The sequence below is a fragment of the Cebidichthys violaceus genome, unplaced genomic scaffold (assembly GCF_023349555.1).
Source record: "Cebidichthys violaceus isolate CVI_PGR_0920_01 unplaced genomic scaffold, fCebVio1.0.p SCAF_84, whole genome shotgun sequence".
NCBI classification, from domain to species: domain Eukaryota; kingdom Metazoa; phylum Chordata; class Actinopteri; order Perciformes; family Stichaeidae; genus Cebidichthys; species Cebidichthys violaceus.
The window spans coordinates 204,456-225,894 of record NW_027176969.1 but is presented as its reverse complement, the minus strand read 5'-3'; the positions used below and the strand labels follow the sequence as shown (position 1 = coordinate 225,894).

Here is a 21,439-nt window from a genome sequence, read left to right as displayed (position 1 = left end):
TTATTCAACCCTAATGAACGCGTGCTGTTGTATCCTGATGATCTCGTCTATCGCATACAACATTTCAGACGTTACTTCCTTCCACAAGCTCGGGGGCCAGAAAGGGTCCCACAGAGGAGGTGGGCCTGAGCCTGGAGCTCTGCAGCGAGACCCTTCTCACGATTTCACCCCATTTAAAAACCTCTACGGGAATCATTATGGTAATATTTGCTGCACTTGCAACTGTTTATTCTTCATACACTAAAGCTCATGCATGAAACTTTGGTTTTAAGCTTTTAGCACAAATCCTTTGTATCTAATAATTGGTCAACAAAGAAATTGTTTTGAAAAGTCTGAAAAGAAGACCTCCACCTCAAGCATGAAGCACTTCAAAGGAGACCGTGCCACTGCTTAGTAACCCCAGGAGATTTCATTCAGTCTGCAACCACAGTAATCTTTTTGCTTGCAATTATTAATAATGAGAGCGGGGATGGCGAGGCTGAATGCACGCGGTGACAGCGGCTCCCGGGGGCAGATAATATGCAGGAGGTTTGTGTTAGAGACCTACGGTGGCGTGAGCGCTAAAAATAACAAAATGTGGATGTGAAAATGACCTAACAAAGGGAAATGCTGCTCTACGTCTTGACGTCTGGCGTCGTGTAAAACGTACATTTTATGCAGATGATTTTGGGCCGGTCCCACTTGCCGTTGGCGCGACACTTAGCAGTCGGCACGTGACGCTGCAGGAAGCCGTCGGCGCACTGGTAGCGAGCCACGGAGTGGATGTCGTAGTGGGAGCGCTTCCGACCAATCAGGAAAGCGTTATCCACATTGGGCGGGGCTCCGCATAGCACTGTAGAGGAAAAGGAAAGACAGCACGGAATATTCTGTTATCTAATAATAATGACTTTTAACAAAAAACATTTAAATGTCCCTAACAGTTTCAGCTTTCAGAGCGTATTCAGACTCTCTTAGGAAAGCACTCACAGTATCAAACATCAAAATGTGGATCTCGTGTCCGCAGGACAGCGCGTCTGTCCAAGTCTGTGAGCGAGTGGGCGGCTGTCAAAGCAACACAGCGTCTCAGAAAGAAGTGGAATCAGAAAAATTGTTTTCTTAAAGCTGACGTGGAGCGAGGATTGACACTCCGGTCGGGTCGGAGACTGACAGGACGGAGAAGCCTCGGGGACGCACGCCAACTGCTCCACAGATATTTGAACTCTCCTGTCAGAGGGAGCCAGGCCCTCCGGGGGAGGCAGAGAGTGAATGTGGGAGACCCTCCTTTAAGTCTATGTGCACCAAAATCATGGGCGAGTTCTGAGTTGTTGTTTCATCCGTGATAATATTTGATTCAAAAATGAGTTAGGTGGACAATGTAGCTGCTATTAGTCATTGCAGTGCACAGATGCTCAACCATTTATCCAATAGTCAGAGATGAAAGAAGCTCTAGAGTTCAAGGCACTGCTGAGATGTGAAGAACGTGAACTGCATGTTTTCCATTCTTTCCATTAGTTTCTGCTGAAACGACGCTGAAAAATGACGTAATCACGTTGTGGGAAGAGTCCGCTGCACTTAGTCGTGCACCTCTGAATGTTTGGGCTTTATATACGAAGAAGGCCTATTCGTTTTTTAGATGCTTTAGAAACAAGGAGGTCCTAAAAATCTCCATTTGAGCAAATATATTGCAGCCAAATCAAATAGTCTTTACAGGTTATTCACCCTTTGTGTCCTTATAATGCATGTGCTACTTGACTCCTTCCTTTAAAGGGCTTGTATGAAGGCAATAAAGTGGTCCATGAATACGAGGTACGAGTTTACAGATAATTACAATCCCTCCTCTGCGTTGCGGAGGCTGGTTTATGGCTTTTTGCCGGTTCCACTCGTCGTCTTTTTCGATTCTTCACAGTTCATTATGCTGGACGTCTTCTGGCGTTTTTTTTTTTTTAAGAGAATGATGCAACGAACGGCGCGTTGAGCGTAAAAAAAACGCCTCCGTGCATCCTCGGAGCTTGCGTGAGCGTAAACAGAGCTGGCTGATAGTCTGAAGGCTTAAAGGTTCTGGTAATGTGTTTGAGTTGCACGGTGAACTGATACTAGAAACGTCTCGCAATACCGTTAAAAAAAAAACGGTACAATACCACATTTTATTAGCACCATGTTCTGTCATTTATTATTCAATTCCCTTTTCCTGACATTTCAGATTTTTGTCGCGGCATTGTTCCAGTTTTGAGATATTCAGGAACAATATCGCAAAACAACGACATCACTAACTTCCATGCTGCCCCCCCCCCCCCGATCCAAGGCACCCAACACCAGGATCCACCACAGATTCCACCCTGGAATGTGATTTACACACTTCAGTGCTGAAAGCGGTCTTGAGAGGACTTAATCAGCAATCAGAAAATGTTTACAAACCCTGTTAATTCCCTTGTCCTTTTCCTAATACCTCTTAAATTCTTAATAAGGGAAAAGCAATGCCATTAACTCTGATGAAAGGTGTTAATGCCACATTTACAGTTTAATGTGTTGTGGAAGGAAGGGGGCAAAAAGCACTTTCCTCCTCACTTGAGACGATCACACACTGGACACAAATGGCTAAGAGGTAGTTTGTTTTTTTTTGCTCTTCTCTTCTCGCAGTGCAAAGTCAGAACGTATTGAAGTAGGGATGAAAGAAAATGTCACTGAACTCAGGAAAAGCAAAAAGGAGCCGGGGTTTTATGGGAGAAGCTTTAAGTCAGAAAAGGTCTTTTGTGGAATAAAGCCTAAAGGACGTACCGAAGAGAGGAACCAGGCTTCGTTTTTTTTAAAAAGCCATACAAAAATCTTTTAAGCAGCAACTTAACCTTTGAAATAAAAGAGTGGTTGGTAAACCTGACTTTTTAAGACTAAACATTCAGCCGCTCCTGACATCCCTGTGTGTCTGAGAGCAGACGAGTCTCTCTCTCAGACAATAACTCTGCTGAAATGATTAGATCGGCTTCTAAAATATAATATGATATCTACGCTCTCCTCTGCTGTGAGCTGCTTTGTGCGTACAGACAGATTTAGAGACGTTCTCAAGACGGTGGCTATTGTCAAAGCTTCAATAATCAGTATTTTGTTATACTTTAAATGTGGAATGAGAAACCTGAAAAGCACCATTTGTTGATCGTTCCACATGTCTCTACTTAGTTATGACCTGTTTCCTGTTAACAGTTTACATTTTACAGCTTTTGTCCGGTAGCTGGCGAGTGGGAAATCAAGGCTAAAGCTGTGAGGAACTCGAAATTAGGATCATAACTAGGACGCTTAAAAAAAAGGGAAGGAATGTGAGTGAAGAGATGGAAAACAAAGGAGATGGAGACTGAAGAGGAAGAGAAAAGAAGACGGGAAGCTGAAGAGGAGAGGTGATTTCTAAAGTGTCCTTAGCGTTCTATGTATCCTCATTCAGAATCTAGAACAAAGAATGTACAATAATGTATGTAAAGCTTACAGAAGGCAATTTGCAGCAGCTGATTTAAGGTATTTAAGTTAAGTTACTCCTGTGTGTGTGTGTGTGTGTGTGTGTGTGTGTGTGTGTGTGTGTGTGTGCTCTAGCTGTGTACTTGAAAGCGGCATGTTTCTAGAGGTAGTGTCTGTCGCTGCGTGGCAGGAGGTAGTCAGTGTGAGTTAGCGGCACGGTGAGAGCTGCAGACAGTTGGATGCTGGTTCCTCTCAGCACTCCTCCACGGCCTCAAAGCATCCGCACTCCTACTGGCAACGCTGTTAGAAAAGAACCAGAGACACATCAAAGCGTGTGTGTGTGTGTGTGTGTGTGTGTGTGTGTGTGTGTGTGTGTGTGTGTGTGTGTGTGTGCATTCGTACTGAAACACCACTGGAGCGAGCCTCACATAGAAACTACTATAACTGCAGGAGTTGTTTGTTTGCTGCTCAGACCACCTCGCAGATACAAAAAGGCATATAAATGGGGATGTTTTACATGACTGTATACCATGCAGTACAAACATACTACATAGAGCACAGCGTGTCTTTACCTTCCGAAGGGCATCAGCAGACAAAGGACGTCACGGAGCAATTTGTCATCGCAACAAAAGCACAGGTGTCACCATTGACGTTAACAACGGCTCGGCTCCAATTAAATATTTCACTGAGGCAACATGAACAATACCAGAGTCCTGCCAAGATTGCAGCAATTATTAAAATAATAGTGAATTAGCCCCTTTTTTTCCCGCATTAGAATGAGAAGATAGTAACTCACGGAGCTGCAGCGAGGACACGTTAGCTTAGCTTAGCATAAAGACTGGGACCAGGGGAAGAAAATCCTGACGGAAAAACAGCAATTTCAGCCTTCAGAATAAATGCTGCGGTAGGATTGACAAAAGGTTATCTGTTGGTCCAGCACCTCTGAATAGCAACTCAAGGCTCCAGGAAGTCACTGCTCTTGTTTGTTGATCGCCAAGAAAGGTCACTTGTCACAATTGTCATTTTTACAAATCTGTTTTTAAACGGAACGGACAAGATAAAGCTTTTATATTACTGAGCCGTAGAGATGCTGCCCGGTGGATTTTTGAGCCAGGCCAGCTGTTTCCCTCTGCTTTCAATCTTTACGTTAAGCTAAGCTAAACTAAGCTAAGCTAAGCTAAGCTAAGCTAAATGTCTTTTCCATACTTAAAGCACTCATAAGAGTGGCATCAATAAACTCCAACATGTCGTCGTACTGACTCCCAAAACGACATACATGACAGTTTTATTTAACGTAGTTTTAAACACGTGGTTAACAGAACTTCTTGGTTAGGTTTATATCTTAACGTTAGCTTAGTTCTGGCCGTTGTAGTCACACTTCTAAAGTCATACAAGTGTTCATGCGTGAAGATTATCTTGAAAATCTTAAACATTTGTTTGCCACAGATCTTATTTTCTGCAATAATCCCAGAAATTATAAATCTAAATCCAGTGTTGGCTGGATTTATGTGAGCCGGTGAGCGGTGTAGCGCGGCTCAGAGAGCGGCTCCTCGGAGGTCCGGTGGGTCGTGGACCGCTGCGCCCCTGCACACGTCTCCCTGTGGACCGTGTTAGAATCTGGAGCAGCCATGTCTACAAAACGAGAAGACAGGGTCCCCGTGGGGGGGTGGGGGGTGGAGTGAGAGGCCGCTCAGGTGGGGTCGGTGAAGCGGACCCTTTATCTCCTCTCTCGCGACTGCAAAGATTCCTCTTCAGCACTAAATATAAATCAATGGGGTAATTCGTATAGAAATTTAACTTTCAAAATACGTTTGACAGTTTAATGTGTGTATCCTACAATGATTACGATTACACACCGACGGACAAATCAACTGCTAAAGGCGCCGACGACAGCCCGTCATCTCCAAAAGCACCCGGAGAGCGCGCTGAGTGTGTCATGCAAAATTAGATTTCCTGTCTCTGTACATAATAACCCATCAAAATAAATGGAACAATTTCTTAATGCTTGCATGTCCTGTTGCGGGTAAATTCCCTCTCGTCCTCGCCGTGAGAGCTCACAGGCAGCTCACGAGTACGTGACTCTCTTGTTACTTGAATCCAAATGGAAGTGGAAAACTCTTGTGTTTTCCATCAAATTCATTTTGTCCCCTTTTTCCACAACGTTCCAGCAATGAAATACGGCTTCTGAATGAATCGACTGTTGTGTTTCAACCTACAACACCATCGATATGAAACGTTAAAAGTCACTCCAGATCTCCATGTGTATATTATTTGGGGAAGATCTGTGTTCTGAATGGGATATATAGACCTTGCATCAATAATCTCAAAACATTTGTGCGAACGAATTAAACCACGGCAACACAGCCCGTCAGTTCATGCAGATATTTAGCTGGCTTTTGGATTTTTGGAAGAAATCGAAATCAGCAGGTTTAACCTCTGGTGCTGAAGAGGGAAGTCAATGTTAAGGGCCTTAAACTTGCATTCCAGTTAATGGCCAGCAGGGGGCGACTCCTCTGGTTGTATAGAAGTCTAGTCTAAAATGACTCTACTTCTCTCTTGATTTATTCCCTCAGTAAACATTGTAAACGTGAGTTTATGGTCTCAATCTCTAGTTTCAAGTCTCTTCTTCAATACAGCATGATGTTCATTTCGTACATTATGGTCCATTTAGAGTCAAACAGACCATAAAGCAGGGGATGCTTTAGGGCGGGGCTACCTTGTGATTGACAGGTCTCTACCAGAGCCGTATAAGACGTCTACACAGCCGTCCTCAACAGTCCAAAAAACCACAATGGCGACGGCCAAAACGCTGATCTGGAGGTTTCAAAACCGCAGCGCACAAACCAAAGAGTGTCGTCACGACTACGTCCACGTCTATTATACAGTCTGTGAGTTTCACAAGGTCCAAACACACATGTGATTAATGACTAGAGGCTTGTGCGAGCGGGTTGTACAAACAAAAATGTGTGATGAGTCCCGCTCTTCTTTCCCCCATATCTGACCGTCTCACCTCTCGTCAGTTATTTGACAAAAAAATATATCATCACCATCTGCATCACACGTCACCCAAGACCGGCCCCAGGGCGACTGATCGAGGTGTCCGATAGGCTTGCATGGTGCTGTTATCGTCTAATCAAGCCTAAACAGATCAGCTGAGCTGTGGGCTGTGGAAAAAAATTCTGTGCTGAGAATACTCAGCATAGAGCTGACAGACTCCACTGATAAGACAAGACATTACGCGAGGTTACTTAGAGTGAAAGAAGAGGCTGACGGGGGAAGAGATGAAAAGAAATGGTGATTGCAGCCGACTGATTAAGGTCAGAGGTGGGCTGGATGCTGGGGACTTGTGACGGTGTGCGTCGGAGGTGGTGCAACTTCTTGCTCGTGAGGGGAAACACCTCTTCTTTGGTACGGGAATAGAAATGGAGAAGCGCTCGTCGCCTGAGGCTTTAGAAGCACGCTCTCTACGCTTGTGGCCTCTGACTACAAAAGCAGCTGTTGAAGCGCAAATAATTTAAAATAACATAAGGCCCATCAGTCAGGCCTTTAGTAAAGGCTCATCTAATGTTCGGGGACCAAGAGGGACACTATTTGATCAGCTCTACATAGGTTCAAACACCTCCATAGACTTAGGGGTTAAGATGACAACCAGGAACCCAAATGTCATAAACCTACCCAGTGAAGATTTAGCTTATTAGCTGACTATTGACTAATACCCTCATCTACCGCCAACATCCATGGCCAGATCAAGATGGGATTATTTGAATAATCCCACATTTATCAAAGAACTGCTTTAAAGAGAGCTTGGAGTAAATACTGCCTCGTTGGTCGTGTGCCTCCGCCAACCAGTCAAGATGTACTTTAAAATGTCATCCCTTCATTATTTGATCCTATTAGACATTTGCACAAAGTAAATCCCTCAAGGCCTTTGCTGAGATCTTACTAGGATGTGACGGGGGCGTGAGGTCACGGGGACCTTTGACTACCTCCTCCAGTCCAAATGGACGTTTGTCCCAAATTTGATGAAATTCTCCTCCGGGCGTTCCTAAGATATCGCGGAAACGGGACGTGGAAAAAAAAACATTCTGCTTCTGAAAGTGAAACTTTTGCACACACAAGTGATGGATGACGTTCATGCTCAGAGCAGGAACAACCAATCAGACTCAATGATTTACCCAGTGGGAGGGGTTTGCAAATCAAATCAAATCAACTTCTTTCTTTGGTTTTTGAACGCCTGATAAATGTACTAAAACTAAAACTACCGTCATCTTAATTATAACATATCGTCCACGAGGATCAATGATGTTTTTTTGTACATTCTCTCCAAAATATGTCCTGAAATGTGTGCGCTCACCTCTGCTTCTGTGCTGCAGTCGTCTTAAGGTCTGTGATTTATGGCTTTTCTTTAAAACGCTTGAGGGTAAAAGTGAGGGATTTTTAACGCCCGCAGCCAAAGCACAAAGCTTGTTCCATCCAAAGCTCGGGGGGGAAAGCTTGAGGGGATCCAGCCACCGTCGGCGTCTTTGTGCCCCAGTATGTCTTTAAACCTGACAGCTAAACTCCACCTCGACCACTAACGCGGCCGTCTCTCTCGCCATCGGTCGTAAGTCCGACCCGTATGCAAATCTGTGGCAAAAAAAACCCAACAAGCTCCTAATGGGCTCTCAGAGGAGCACGTGGCGGCCTGACTCCGGCAGCGGCAACTGGGGGGGGGGACGTGAACGCGGAGGTGGCGGCGCATTAAAAGGAACTTAACCAACCAACAAGTTTTGCTCACCTCGTTTTGCTGAGTTGAAGTTTCCCGAACATAAAGCACTAAAGCACCTTGTGCCCCCAAGACGTGCTTAACGTAACTAAAACAGAACATTAGGCAGAGGACACGAGGAGCCGCGGTACGAGAAGAACACCGAGAAACTTTTTGAAAAGTCGTGCCGGAGGACGACGAGAGGCAGAAGAAGAGCGGAGGAGAGTAATGAGTGTGAACCTGAAGCACGCCGGCTGATTGAAGAGGCTCTAATGTGTGTGTAATGTGAAGTATGACATAGCCAGGGATGTTCATGGAGGCACATGTGCTGTCGGAAAGACGCTGCGACGCTCGTGAGCTTGTGAGTAAAACACTTGTGAGAACATTTTGTTCGTCTTTTCTCACTTTGGATTCTCCTCATAGGATTTTCAGATTAAAGAACTGACAGCAGAGCGAGGTTGTTTGTCTTTTTTTTTTTTTTTCTGCGCCTCCTTCTGTCCGATTCCTCACCGTCTCACTTCTTTAATCCAGTATCTCCTCACAGCCTCTTCCTCTTTTTCAGTGATCCTATTTTTCATCCGGCTGCTTTCTGCCTCCTCACCTCTCCTCAGTCATCTTAATCACCTGTAGAAGTCACTCCGTGCCACCCTCTCCTGTCCTCTCTCCTCTCCTCTCCTCCTCTCCTCTTTCCTCTCGTCTCTCCTCCCCTCCCCTCCCCTTCCCTCCTCTCCTCACATCTCCTCCTCTCTCCTCCTCTCCTCTCCCCCTCCCCTCCTCCTCTCTCCTCTCCCCTCTCTCCTCCTGTCCCCTCCCCTCCCCTCTCCTCTCCTCCTCTCTCTTCTCCTCTCCTCCTCTCCCCTCCCCTCTCCTCTCTCCTCCTCTCCTCACCTCTCTTCCTCTCCTCTCCTCTCCTCTCCCCTCCCCTCTCCTCTACTCTCCTCTCCTCCTCTCTCTTCTCCTCTCTCCATCTCCATCCCCTCCTTTCCCCTCTCCTCTCCTCTCCTCTCCTCTCCTCTCCTCTCCTCCTCTCCTCTCACCTGTTCCCTTCTTGCAGACGTAGGGCAGATTGTAGTTGCAGGGCACGTCATTCCATTTGCCATTCTCGTGAGCGATCATAACCACGCAGTCTTCTCCTCCGGCAAAGAAGTTGTCTGGCTGGTTTTCACGCCAGTTCTCATATTGCTGAACACACACACACACACACACACACACACACACACACACACACACACACACTCAGATGAACAACTGTGTCTTTTAAAACGCCAAATAAACATGATTTTCTTGACATCAGAGACTTGTTACTGATCAAACGTCTACTTTTTTTACCGACGATCAATTCTGTGCAGAATATTTTCTCCCTTAATCTCATGTTTTTGTATGTTATGATGGGAAATTAGGATGCAGCTAAAGATACAAAACAACATATGCTGTTATTATCTGTAGATAAGGCTATATTACAAAGAAACACACATTCTTCTCTTCTTCTTTTACACACTGCTGTTCAGGATGTCTCAAGCTGTGGTACTGATTGTATTGCGTTTCTCTGGAGCCTACACACACACACACACACACACACACACACACACACACACACACGGCTTTGTTCCTCACCAGGTCCATCTTGTCGGTCCATTGAAAGTCGTCCTCCACCGTACGGTCGTTTAACCCGATCCAGGTGTTGTCATGGCTCAGACCTGAGCAGGAGGGACGTGAATACAGAGACATTAAAAAGGCATGCAGTACAGTACTCAACACACACAAGGTAGTCAAAGAAACAGCACCTGACAATATAATACAATATAATACAAACAGAAAAAAATGGGAATTTTTCATTCGATAGACCAACTTTTCCACTTCAGCCAAGTTTAAACTTTTACCCCTTTTTTAATTTCTTATATTTACGGCATTTCCTCTTCGGGTTTTTATGTACAAATTGAAAATGTACATATAAACTGGTGAATGTAAACACATTTCCTGATCCTGAGTCCAACCAAAACACAAAAGAATCTATGTCTGGAAAATAGAGGTTTAACTCCCTCAATATAATAGAAATGTATAACACACATTCAATACATCTATCCACAAAGCAGAATATAGGTGATGTCACAGAGATTAGCGTTAAAATAAGGGTCAAAAATACTTTTTTCCACACCTCTCAGGATACAACAAATGGATTTTTTTGCCAATACGACAAAAACAAGCGTAACATTCTTTGGCATTGCACGTTTCTACAAACCACAGATATGTTGAACGTCGACGTTTCTGAACCAATATTACGTTTTATATCGGCCTCGTCTCCTCGTAACAACACTCAAAAAATAAAAACCTCCCTCAGCACATATTCTCCTGTAATAATGCTGCTGTATGTAACAAGCCAGAAGTCAACATGTACTGTTAGTTCCACACAGAGCTGCGTCTCCTGAGCGAAAGTCCTCTGTTTGACCCACTTAGTGGTTTTGTCCTCGCTCGTTACACTTATTATACCACGTGACTTTCAATAACGGGTCGCCCCGAATAACGACGTAACTTGCTCTGCCTGAATGCTAAAAAAAAAAAAAAAAAAAAAAAAACATTGCAGAAACCGATGACATCATCTGGGTTATTTCCCCAGCTCTCTCAAAAGCTCCTCCAGACATCATGCGGCTGTTTACACATGTTCATCCTCGTGACTGCTAAACTGAAATTGACTGTAGAAATAAAATGAGCGAAGCGCTCGTTGACGTTTCGTCTTGTGCCGCGAGTTACTGTTCTGTGCAACAGGCTTCATGTGTGTTGCACTTGTCCCTGAACTGTGAACAGCAGCAGCAGCTGAGAGACGGAACAGCGGCGCCGCAGATACACCGTTACCGTCTCCGATGCGCTGCTGATGACAGCTCTGTTTGTGTGAAAGGAAATATCACTAATGGAGTTTTGGGTTAATCTCATCTGTGTGTTTTTTTTTTTTTTTTTGGGGGGGTGGGGGGGGGGGGGCGTCTTGTGTGCACGGTCGTACGGGGAGCGTGCACGTTGCGTGCGCGCATGAAATGGAATTTCAATCATGGTGTATCTGCTTAACGTCATTACCGGGCCCATTAATCTCCCTAATGGCCCCGATCCCCTTATTGCAGGGGTGGAGACGTCCATTTTCGAGGCAATTAAACACACTTTTTTTTTTTTTTTTTTTTTGGTAACTGTGCGCGTGCGGATGAAAGATGAGCGCTCGGTGGACGGAGCGCCGTCCTGGCATCCGTCCGAGACAGAAGGTGGATCCAATATTACAGAAGGATTACTGTTGGGAAGCTGGCTGTGGAGCCAGAATGAAACGCCGAAGAGAGACTGGGTGGATATTTGCAATAAAACACAAACATCAAATAGCATTTGAGCATAATAATAATTCACGCTTAAAATGCCAGGTGGGTGGACTTTGCTACAAATGACAAGCGTTGAATCAATAAGTCTTAAAATTGCATTTTCTCTAAATACAAAGCATCGAATGTGACAAATTTGTTATCGCTCTATTAAATAGACTCAATAGACTTTTGTCCTCATGCTGGTCGTATTTGTGTCAACATCGCTGGACACAAATGGAGTTACTTCACCCACTGTGGGGGATTTTTTTTTTTTTTTTTTTTTGAGACAAATCACATCCTTAGAAAGAATATGATAGTATATTAAATGTTCTGTCACAGACACTTACATCAGAGCCCGCAGCACCTTTTCATCGCGACGGAAGGTGTGATGCACATTTATGTGGCTGAACCGACTCGCCTCCTGAGGGTGTTTTCTCCAGCGGGGAGCTCAATAAAAAGCCTTCAGGGGCCGTTCAGAGCAGATCCAGACAGACATTTATCACCGAGTTATGGAATACACGCGAGGCGAGAGCTGCCATCGCCAAGTATGGTAATAATAAAGTAGAAGGGTAGATATCAATCAATAGTAAAAGCAGTGTGTAGCTGGCAGACAGGAGGGGAGGGGGGGGGGGGTAGATTATGAAGGCCATGTAATTGCCATTATTTAAATTGACTGGCGACTTGTTTAAATGTGATTGGTGGCCCTGAGATATATTTCTTGAGTTATAGAGTTGTGAAGAAGGGTTTTTTATAATGGCTTTAAATATCAATTTGAACGTTTTTTGCTTTTACGTCCGTAGGTTCATGATCTGGTGATCCAGTTCAGATTATTTCAACTTTGTTTTCTGAGTAATCGTGTTCCTGTTTTTTCCCCACCATTTGAATATTGAATTCATATCGGCCGATAGAGAGTGTTTCATTAATAACCTGTATGCCTCACTGTGCAGAAGTGACTGGGATCATGTAAGGCAACATCAGGCTTGACTCAAACATATAGCTTCACTGACTTTGTAAAACAAACACACACATAGGTATCGAGGGTAGCTGTGGACCGGTTGTCTCGTCTACTTAAAGGAGCAGCGTGCCGGATTTAGTGGCATCAGAGGATCTACGGTGGCCTTCAGGTAACATTAAAAAAAATCCGTCCTCGCTAGAGCCAGTGTTTGGTTTGTCCGTTCTAGGCTACTGTAGAAACAAACTGGGCTCAGTGAAGAGGACACATGTGATTATAAACTAATTAAAACGTAGTTACGGAAATCATATGTCACTTCCTCCAATAGATCTTCCTAAATCCTACACGCTGGCCCTTTAAGATTCAACCAGGAAAACTGATTGATTTGAGAAGAATTACTTCTTAAGTCGTGGAAGTGCTCCAATTAGCAGTTACCTCACATTACAGACGAGTGGAACATATCTGCCTAATTTAAGAACACTGCCTGTCCTCGTCTCCTTGTCTCCTCCTCGTCTCTCCACCCACCTCTGATGAAGTTCTGCTCGGCCAGGCTGTGGATGCTGGCCAGGTGTCCGCTGTGCTCCCTGCAGTCCTTCTCGGCGTCCCTCCCAGGTGTGTCTCCGGCTGAAGTACCTGTAGCAGTGGCCGTGGAACTTCCTCCACGTGTGCTCGCAGCCCTCAGTGTCTGTGTGTGTGTGTGTGTGTGTGGGGAGGGGGGGGGGGGTAATTGAAAAAGACAGTGATTACTCAATCGGAAATCCATTGGAAGAGAAATGTGTTTTTTTTTCTAAACACCCACAGCCGACAGAAGAAGAATAGCGCTGCACAGGAAAAGAGTAGGAGGATTTAGGGCCATTATTTATGTATTTTCTTTTTTTGTATCGGATCTCAGCGATGTCTTGCAGCTGCACAAGATCTAAATACTACTCTCCCCCCCCCCCCTCTCTCCCTCTCCTTCCTGTCTTTCCTCTGCCCTCTGTGACTCTCCTCTCCGTCTCCCCTTCTCCGTGTCTTCTTCTCTTTTGATTTTAGTTGGACTTTTAATCCACAAGCAGAGGCAAGCCGGCGGTGAGACAGCTTAGACCAGTGAAAGGGCGTTTTAATCTATTCAAATGACAACAATCCTTAGAAATTGCTTCCAGTGCACGGCGCCCGCTCGGTAATTAAGCCCTGTCACAGTGCTGTCAGCGCACCGACTCTCCCTCCCCTCCCCCCCTCTCCCTTCATCTCTCTCATCTATCGTCCCTCATCTGTCTGGGGGTTAGCTGTGTGACTCGGAGCTGTACATTTCAAATGTGAGTGTGTGTGTGTGTGTGTGTGTGTGTGTGTGTGTGTGTGTGTGTGGGGCTTTTGCTTCCATGCTGGGTTTGTTCACAGATGTGGGTTCGCAAATGTGTACCTAAATATGAGGAATATGTATGTCGGGTTGATGTGGTTCAGGTCCAATCTGTAAGCAAAGCCACCTCCGGGTTCCCTCCTCATCCTCAACCCCTCCTTCCCTCCTTCCCTCCCTCCCTCCCTGCGGTGTGGGGATCAGGGAATAGGCCGCAGCTTTTCCTCCAACAAATGTGAAGCGACACCAGTAAATTGCGTGGTGCAAATTGGGCCGTATGGGGCCCTGCTTAGTATGCAGAGAGATGCTGTTTTGGCCGCGAAAAAAAGGAAAGAGGAAGAGAGGAAGAGAGGAGTCCATTATGAAAGCCCTTCTCCACTGTAATGTGAAATAAGGGCCTCGAATCCTTCTCGCCGCATCGAGAAGTGCTTTTCGTAGCGTCCGTTCGCTGTTTGGCTCTGGGCTATTTGAGGTACAATGACGCGAAGAGCAATGACACCGTTTCACGACATGCGGTGTGCGCCGGAGTCGCAGCGAGAACGCCTCAAAGGGAGGTTTTGGCAAAACTCACTCACTCTGCGCTGTGAATCAATATATTTGCGTATTTAACACAACATTTCCATATCTTCTTTCTCGCAGCGCGACGCATCGGCTCGCTCAGAAGCTGCAGCGCAAAACGCCTCCGGTGAGCGAGGAAGTGACAGTGAGCGATGATGATGATGGCGATGATGATGATGATGATGAGAAAACCCCCCCCAGTGGGTCCAACCTGCGACAGCATGGTGGAGTATACTGTTGTTTGTGCTCAGCAGGTTTCCTCCGTCATGTCTCGGGTCTCCTGCCGTGACATTAAGCTGACAGACGCAGATGAACGTGTCACCTTTTACAGTGGAAACCTTTTATAGTGATCAGGTCAATAGGCCAATTATTATAACCATCTTTCTTTTTCCATATTTCTAATGCAGTGGATTGTATTGACTGTGTGAACATACAGTCCAGCTGTTGCACACAGGTGCATTCGTCTTCTGTCTCGTTTGAGTAAACTACACAAGGAAGGAGGAACTTTCTCTTTCCCCCCCCCCCCGACATGATTCCAATGTGCACACATGGGCCACTGCGAGGCAAAGCATCATGGGTAGTAACGTTTGTTGTCATGTATGAACCCTGTCTAGAACTAAGATGCTCTTTCAGTTAGGTTTTGAGGGAAACGTATTTTCTCCAGATTACTGAAAAAAGTAAAAATAATAATGAATGTCTTGAAAACTCTTCTTTTGGGCGTGTAAAATATTACTGTTTCTATTCATACTTTAGTGATTTATGATTCAAATTTCTCTCAGACTCTTATGTTTTGTATTTAATATGTAGATATAAAGCTGACTTTTTCTTCTTCTTTTGTCATATATCACTATTTTCTTTTTTTTTTTTTTAAATGTATTTCTCTACATAGTATAGTTTCCAAGAGTTTTCTCCAGATGATTTGTGTGATTTATGATCCGGCTACATTTTGATGTTTGTGTTAAATACATGCTTACTGTTTAACACTGATCTTGTTTGTAGTTCTTTCATAGAGACTCTCCCTCATGAGGGAGCATCAGACTTGAGAGTAGATCGATTGAAACGCTCTGATCACGATCACCTGACTGACGAACGTGTTTGTTTCTATTTGCTGCTCCTTCTGCTTTGTGAAGCTTTGAGTCGGTGCCCGACGGAGATCTCTTTCGTACGCAACGTTTTTTGGACTCAAATTGCCGGGAGCTTTCGACGCAGCGTGTGGATCTTCTGCCCGGATTCCTGATGACTAACGGTTTACTCGCAACAATTGCGAAAGAGGCTCAAAGAACACAAACCCACGTCAGTCACAGAGAAATATGACAAAACATTTAAATACCTCCCTGTCATTCATCTGACTAAACCCAATTTCCAGAGAACATTATTAGACCAAAATCCATCGTACACACAAACCCAATCACCCCCTCAAGTGTTCTGCTTGTGCTACTAAAGTGCTACTTTCAGCAGGTGCATGTTGGGTCTCTAAAATAACAACACTTGATGTGACTCGCCCTGTATTTTAATCCAAAATACAGCGAGAGAAACACGAGCGCTCATGTTCTCTGCACCAGTTTGTTTAGTTCGTTTGTACAACATAGAAGGTTTAGAGTCACCTCACTACTGTTCACACTCGATCCAGTCGTGTCTTCTGAGCACTCATCTGAGCTGCTCTGAGGATTATTGCAAATGTGGAGGATTTGCTTCATTGCTTTGCCCGCTTCATGGTTTTCCTGGTTGTTCTGATGACGACGTGAAACTTCATTTTGTAATAGAACGTGATTATTTACTACGCAAACGTTACTATTTCCACTTCTGAATAGGAATACCGTATCTATTGTTGACATTGGTATAACCTGTAAAATATCTGTTATTAACAGTATAATATCAGGCTGATGAGGAGAACATAAATAATCTGTCTCTATGCACTTAAAGCTGTCCATAAACCATAAACCATGCTATGTGCTTCCCTTTTTGATTTCTGCTTATTATTGGCGTAAACTTTGTTTCCAAACTAATTAATTTAGCATTAAGCAATATGTAGAATTTGCATCTACAACCCCAGTGAGACGATGTGGAAATACGTTGGCACGCTAAATGTACTGGTTATCAGTGCTGGTCATTTTCCAAATGTTTATTTCAACATCTTATTATCTTATCTTATGCAGAAAGTTGCAGGATCCCCAAGGCCTGATTAAGAATTCATTATTTATTTAATCTGCTGATTTTAAAGGAGGCTTCTTTATGTTGGAATATGTGTCACAGCGTCAGAGGAGACCGGCTGCATCAGAGCCGTACTTCTGACCGGAGAGAGTTTAATCAGCATTAGGTAGAATGATGTAACTTCTGTTATCTCTGATTTTATGGGAACAAAGAAATCTGTTTCGCCGCCGGGCCGCTAATGCGCTCACTCCGTCATCAGACCTGGAAGCTGTACCTGCTCAATATGTTTGCCCACATGGCGGCGGCTACATCGTATTAGCGTCGGGAGCGGGTCCAGTTTGGCTCGCGGACGATGGGTTATTATCTACAGGAGCGGGGACGGGAGAGTCAGGCTGGGTGTCACAGAGACACAAATATATATATATCTGTGAATTAAACATTGAACCCACTGCAGTGAGTCGGTACTGTATGTGTGCAACGCTGGTGCTGACCGCATTTAAACCAGAGAACACAAACTGCACACACACAAACACAGACTCAGGATTTACATCAAAAAAGAGTCACAGAAACAGAGAGAGAGAGAGAGAGAGAGAGAGAGAGGAGAGAGAGAGAGAGAGAGAGAGAGAGAGAATAAGAAAGTAAAAGAGTCACAGAAACAGAGAGAGAGAGAGAGAGAGAGCGAGAGAGAGAGAGAGAGAGAGAATAAGAAAGTAAAAGAGTCACAGAAACAGAGAGAGAGAGAGAGAGAGAGAGAGAAGCGAGAGAGAGAGAGAGAGAGAGAGAGAGAATAAGAAAGTAAAAGAGTCACAGAAACAGAGAGAGAGAGAGAGAGAGAGAATAATAAAGTAAAAGAGTCACAGAAACAGACAGAGAGAGAGAGAGAGAGAGACAGACAGAATAAGAAAGTAAGAGTCACAGAAACAGACAGAGAGAGACAGAATAAGAAAGTAAGAGTCACAGAAACAGACAGAGAGAGAGAGAGAAAAGAAAAGATAAAAGTACACAGCGTTGTTTTCTCCCCCTTCAGATCTTCAACCTATCCTCTGCTGATTTCTTCTCCCACTCGCTGACAGTGACGCTCAAAGCCCGACATCACATCAACCTCTTCAATATTTAGACATTACTCAAGTCCTCTTCTCTTTTTTTTTCTCTCCGTCAGGCGCGGGGGGGGGGGGGGGGGGGGGGTGGGGGGGGGGGGGGGGAGACAGAGAGGCAGGGGGGTATGTTTCAGCGATTAATATTCCCACAGACTTTAGTGTACGGCAGTTAGGAAATAAAAGGCGCTCACTTCCAGCTGACTGATTGGCTCGTTTATCCACATCACAGAGTGATATTTCTACAGCTCTGCCTTTTCATTTTTTACATTTTTTTTTTTTTAAGATCTCCTGAATGATGAAATGCGTTTGCACGTGTGCGGCTTTGTGTGCTGCCATCACGCCTCCTCCCCGTGTGACTCTACGAAAGGGCTGACAGCTCGGTGCGCCATTCGCGAGAGGGCAGATGACAGCAGTCCAGAGAGAGAGAGAGAGGAGAAGAGAGAGAGAGGAGAGAGAGAGAGAGAGAGGGAGAGAGAGAGGGAGGGAACAAAAGGTGACACTGTGAGGAGAATGTGAGAGCGGCTGTGGAATTATTAATGGTGTTACGAGTGCGGTGTTGATGAATGGAACATCTTAATAGTGTGATTCTCACAATTAGGAGTAATGGATGTTACAGTAAAACAGCTCCGGAGCGCAACGTGAATGACTGATGTCAGTCTGAAGGCTCATTCTGCATAATTAGCCCACAGACGTGTCTTCGCAGACTGATGGAGGAGGCCGAGGTAAAGGCTCGAGGGCAGCGGGGAGGGGCCTGTACAGTAAACAGGCGAAAAGACAGTTCAATCAAAAACGCAAACAGTGTGCATCGTGTGTAGGTTGGAGACGGCGCGCAGGCAAGCGACATATTTGTGTATTTACTGCAGCAGTTGCTGTTCTAAAAGGACTGGACTCCAACCCAGCGGGCGTTAAAAAGTTGCATTGTGCATTTCTGCAAACCTGGGCTACGACGAATGCCGACGTTTCTCAACGTGTTCGTGTCATCCTGCAGAAACGCACCATGTCGCATGAGACGGTTAGGATTAGGCAACAAATCTACAAAAAAAAATAATATAATTTTCGAGCGAATGTAACGTTAAAATAACGTCACGTAATAAGCGTAAGGTTCACTTTTGGTTTCATAAAGGACCCGAACGGCGGCCTATTGGCCCCGCCCCTCAAGCATATATTGCTTTGTCGTCTAATTGGCTCTGTATGGGACCGTTATTTACTAAATGTTCTGTTATTCCATTCACTGTGTATATAATGTGCATTTTTTATATAATATCTTTACTCTATTATAAATGTATACATTGTGTATTGTGACATGTCCATTTTTTTTTTTTTTTTTAATATAATATTAAGATTTTTATATCTGGAACCTATGCTGCTCTGGAACCTATTGCTGCTGAATAATTTCCCCTCGCGGGATCAATAAAGTTACTATCTATCTATCTATCTATCTATCTATCTATCTATCTATCTATCTAATGAACTTGAAGAAGACTTGAATTGATAACCATAAACTCATGTTTACAATGTTCACTGAGGTGATGAATGAAGCTTAAGCAGAAGTTCAGTGAGGAAGACTCTCTTCACTCTCCTTTCATTCACAATCTCTCTCTCTCTCTGATTACTCTATCAGCTGATTGTGGGCGTTCAACTTTAAATTAACCAACCAGATTTATGCACAGTTTCCTTCAGCCAATCGCACCGTCGCTGTCAAAACTTTACAAACGTTCTCCTTCTCTGCAGCCGTCAGCTGTCGTTCCGGCTCAACCGTAAAAAAACGAAATGAAAGACAAAAGGAAGTGCAGAAGTATCGAGCCGGGCTTCGTAACTCGGCCAATCACAGCGCTTTGCAATCTTCCCGAGATTGTCAGAGAGAGGAAGTTAGGGAGGCGTGCTAAACGTCGAGACCCAGCTCAAAGTGGTGTTTTACACCGCTCCATCAGAAACCTTCATTAGCGCACAGCAGTAGGAACAGACTCTCCTCTCTCCCTCCATCTCTCTCTCTCACTCCTCTCTCCCTCTCTCTCTCTCTCATCTATTGTAACACCTGCTCTGAGGCTTCCTCTCTTTTCTCTTCTACTTTCTGTCTTTGCTGCCTGAACTTCCCTCCACACAGGAGAAGAGAATGACAGTTGCTTCAGGAACATTGTCCTAATTAATCACCTTGAATGAGAATAAATTACACCCCCCCCCACACCACCATCCCACTCCAGGCTTTTCCTGTTGGGAGAGAGAACGCCGTCGAACGCAACAGCATATGGAGTGAGAGCGACGCCTTGCTGTTATTCCACTTGAATAGCCTCAGCCAGGATTAGGCAGAACTTCGGGGACACCTCTTGCGTGTACCTGCCTGTGTTTGTGTCTCACTGTGAACGAAGGGTAAACCAAAAGAAGCTCCAGGTCTCTCTTCTCAGTCCCTCTGACTTGTTATTAAGATGCATGAATATTCAATAGCAATTAGTAGCCTCTAAAGACCCGGAGGATACACAGAAATTCATTTTGAGCTGCCGAGTCGCCGGGGGACGGGACGGAGACAAGCGTCGCGGCAAAGTCGGCAAACTCAAAGACGTCTTCCTCTCTCGGCCTCTGTGCCAACTCTGAAAGCTTGATGCTGAGTCACAAAAACCCACCCACTCCAAGAACAATGGAAAAAACAATATATAAAAGGAAAATAACAAACAAAGGACATCAAACGGCAGCTCGTAGATCACAAAGTTCAGCCAAAGTGCTCGGTGCTACTGTGGCTTAACAAAGAGAGCGGAGAGAGGAGATAAGCTTGGAGTGACGTATCTAATTGACCAATGGGATTTCACGAAATCGGACACCTTCTGGCCCAGAAGCAATGGCCCGATAAGGGGCGGAGCGGCTGACACCGATGACGGTCTGAGCCTTGGAATCAGTAGAAAGTCGTCGCTGCGTTTGAAACAAGAGTTCAACAAAAGGACGGAGGCTTTAAGATCATTCAGACGTTTACTTTTTCTTTTTTACTACGTTCTGTGTTTTTAACTCTTAAACTAGCGGCCCTTCTATAGTCTCCTTGTGTTCTATGTTTTCTTTCCTTACCTCTTTTTGTTCTGACTTTGCTCAGATTCAAATCAGTGCGCTTGCCCTTTAAGGTCAGTGAACATTCATCATTGAGGCAAATAAACCCTGGTGAGGGTTAGGAAAGTAAAACACCGGTGCGGTTGGTTAAATGTTGTGGCGTCAGTTAGTGCGCAAACGTTTTGAACAGGTCTGTAAAGTGGATGCCTATTCCACTCTCCTGCAAAGTCAAATACACGCTACATAAATATACACTACGTTATGCATGAGCGTCGGACATTGGCAGCATCGGACGCAAAACGGTGAACCGTCCAATGTGGAAGCAGTCCCCCAGGGATGCGCCGTTTGAAAGTCAACATGCCTTCAATTATGCAACGTGCAAAGCACTGCAAACATTATTAACGTGCCGCTAAGTTAAACACCTCACGGTGAGAGCATCGCATGCCGGAGAGAGAAGGTGGAACGTGAGGTCGGATGAGCGGGTTCAAAGTGAATGACGAGAGGGGACTGCATCTGGAGCTCTGGGCAGCACTTCCACCGCCGTTAGTCGGCTCGGTCAGCTCTCTCTGCTCATTAGTCTCAGTGTCTAGGCTACACATTGTCTGCCTGCCTGCCTGCCTGCCTGCCTCCAATCTGCAGCACCGGTTTGTCGCTGTTGGCGTCGACGTACTCAAAAGTCCTCCTATCTGTCTGCCCCAGATTCAGCCGCCGTCCTCTGCGGAGGGGAAGTCGCGCTCTACTTTTCGTCGGGGATCTCCTGTGAACGCTTGTCTGGTTGTTTGTTTTACTGTCTAATGACTGCCGTTGCGTCTGCGCATGAAC

The 21,439-nt window shown here is 45.0% G+C and overlaps 1 protein-coding gene across 1 annotated transcript in view; it reads right to left on the bottom strand.

Moving 5' to 3' along the window:
• Positions 1-21,439, bottom strand: part of ncanb (neurocan b) — a 101,102-nt gene that overhangs the window by 7,900 nt on the left and 71,763 nt on the right. Inside the window, 5 exon segments of the mRNA XM_068702408.1 lie at positions 650-832; positions 9,202-9,346; positions 9,779-9,861; positions 12,974-13,052; positions 13,054-13,148. Of these exon segments, the coding sequence (XP_068558509.1) occupies positions 650-832; positions 9,202-9,346; positions 9,779-9,861; positions 12,974-13,052; positions 13,054-13,148 (585 nt within the window).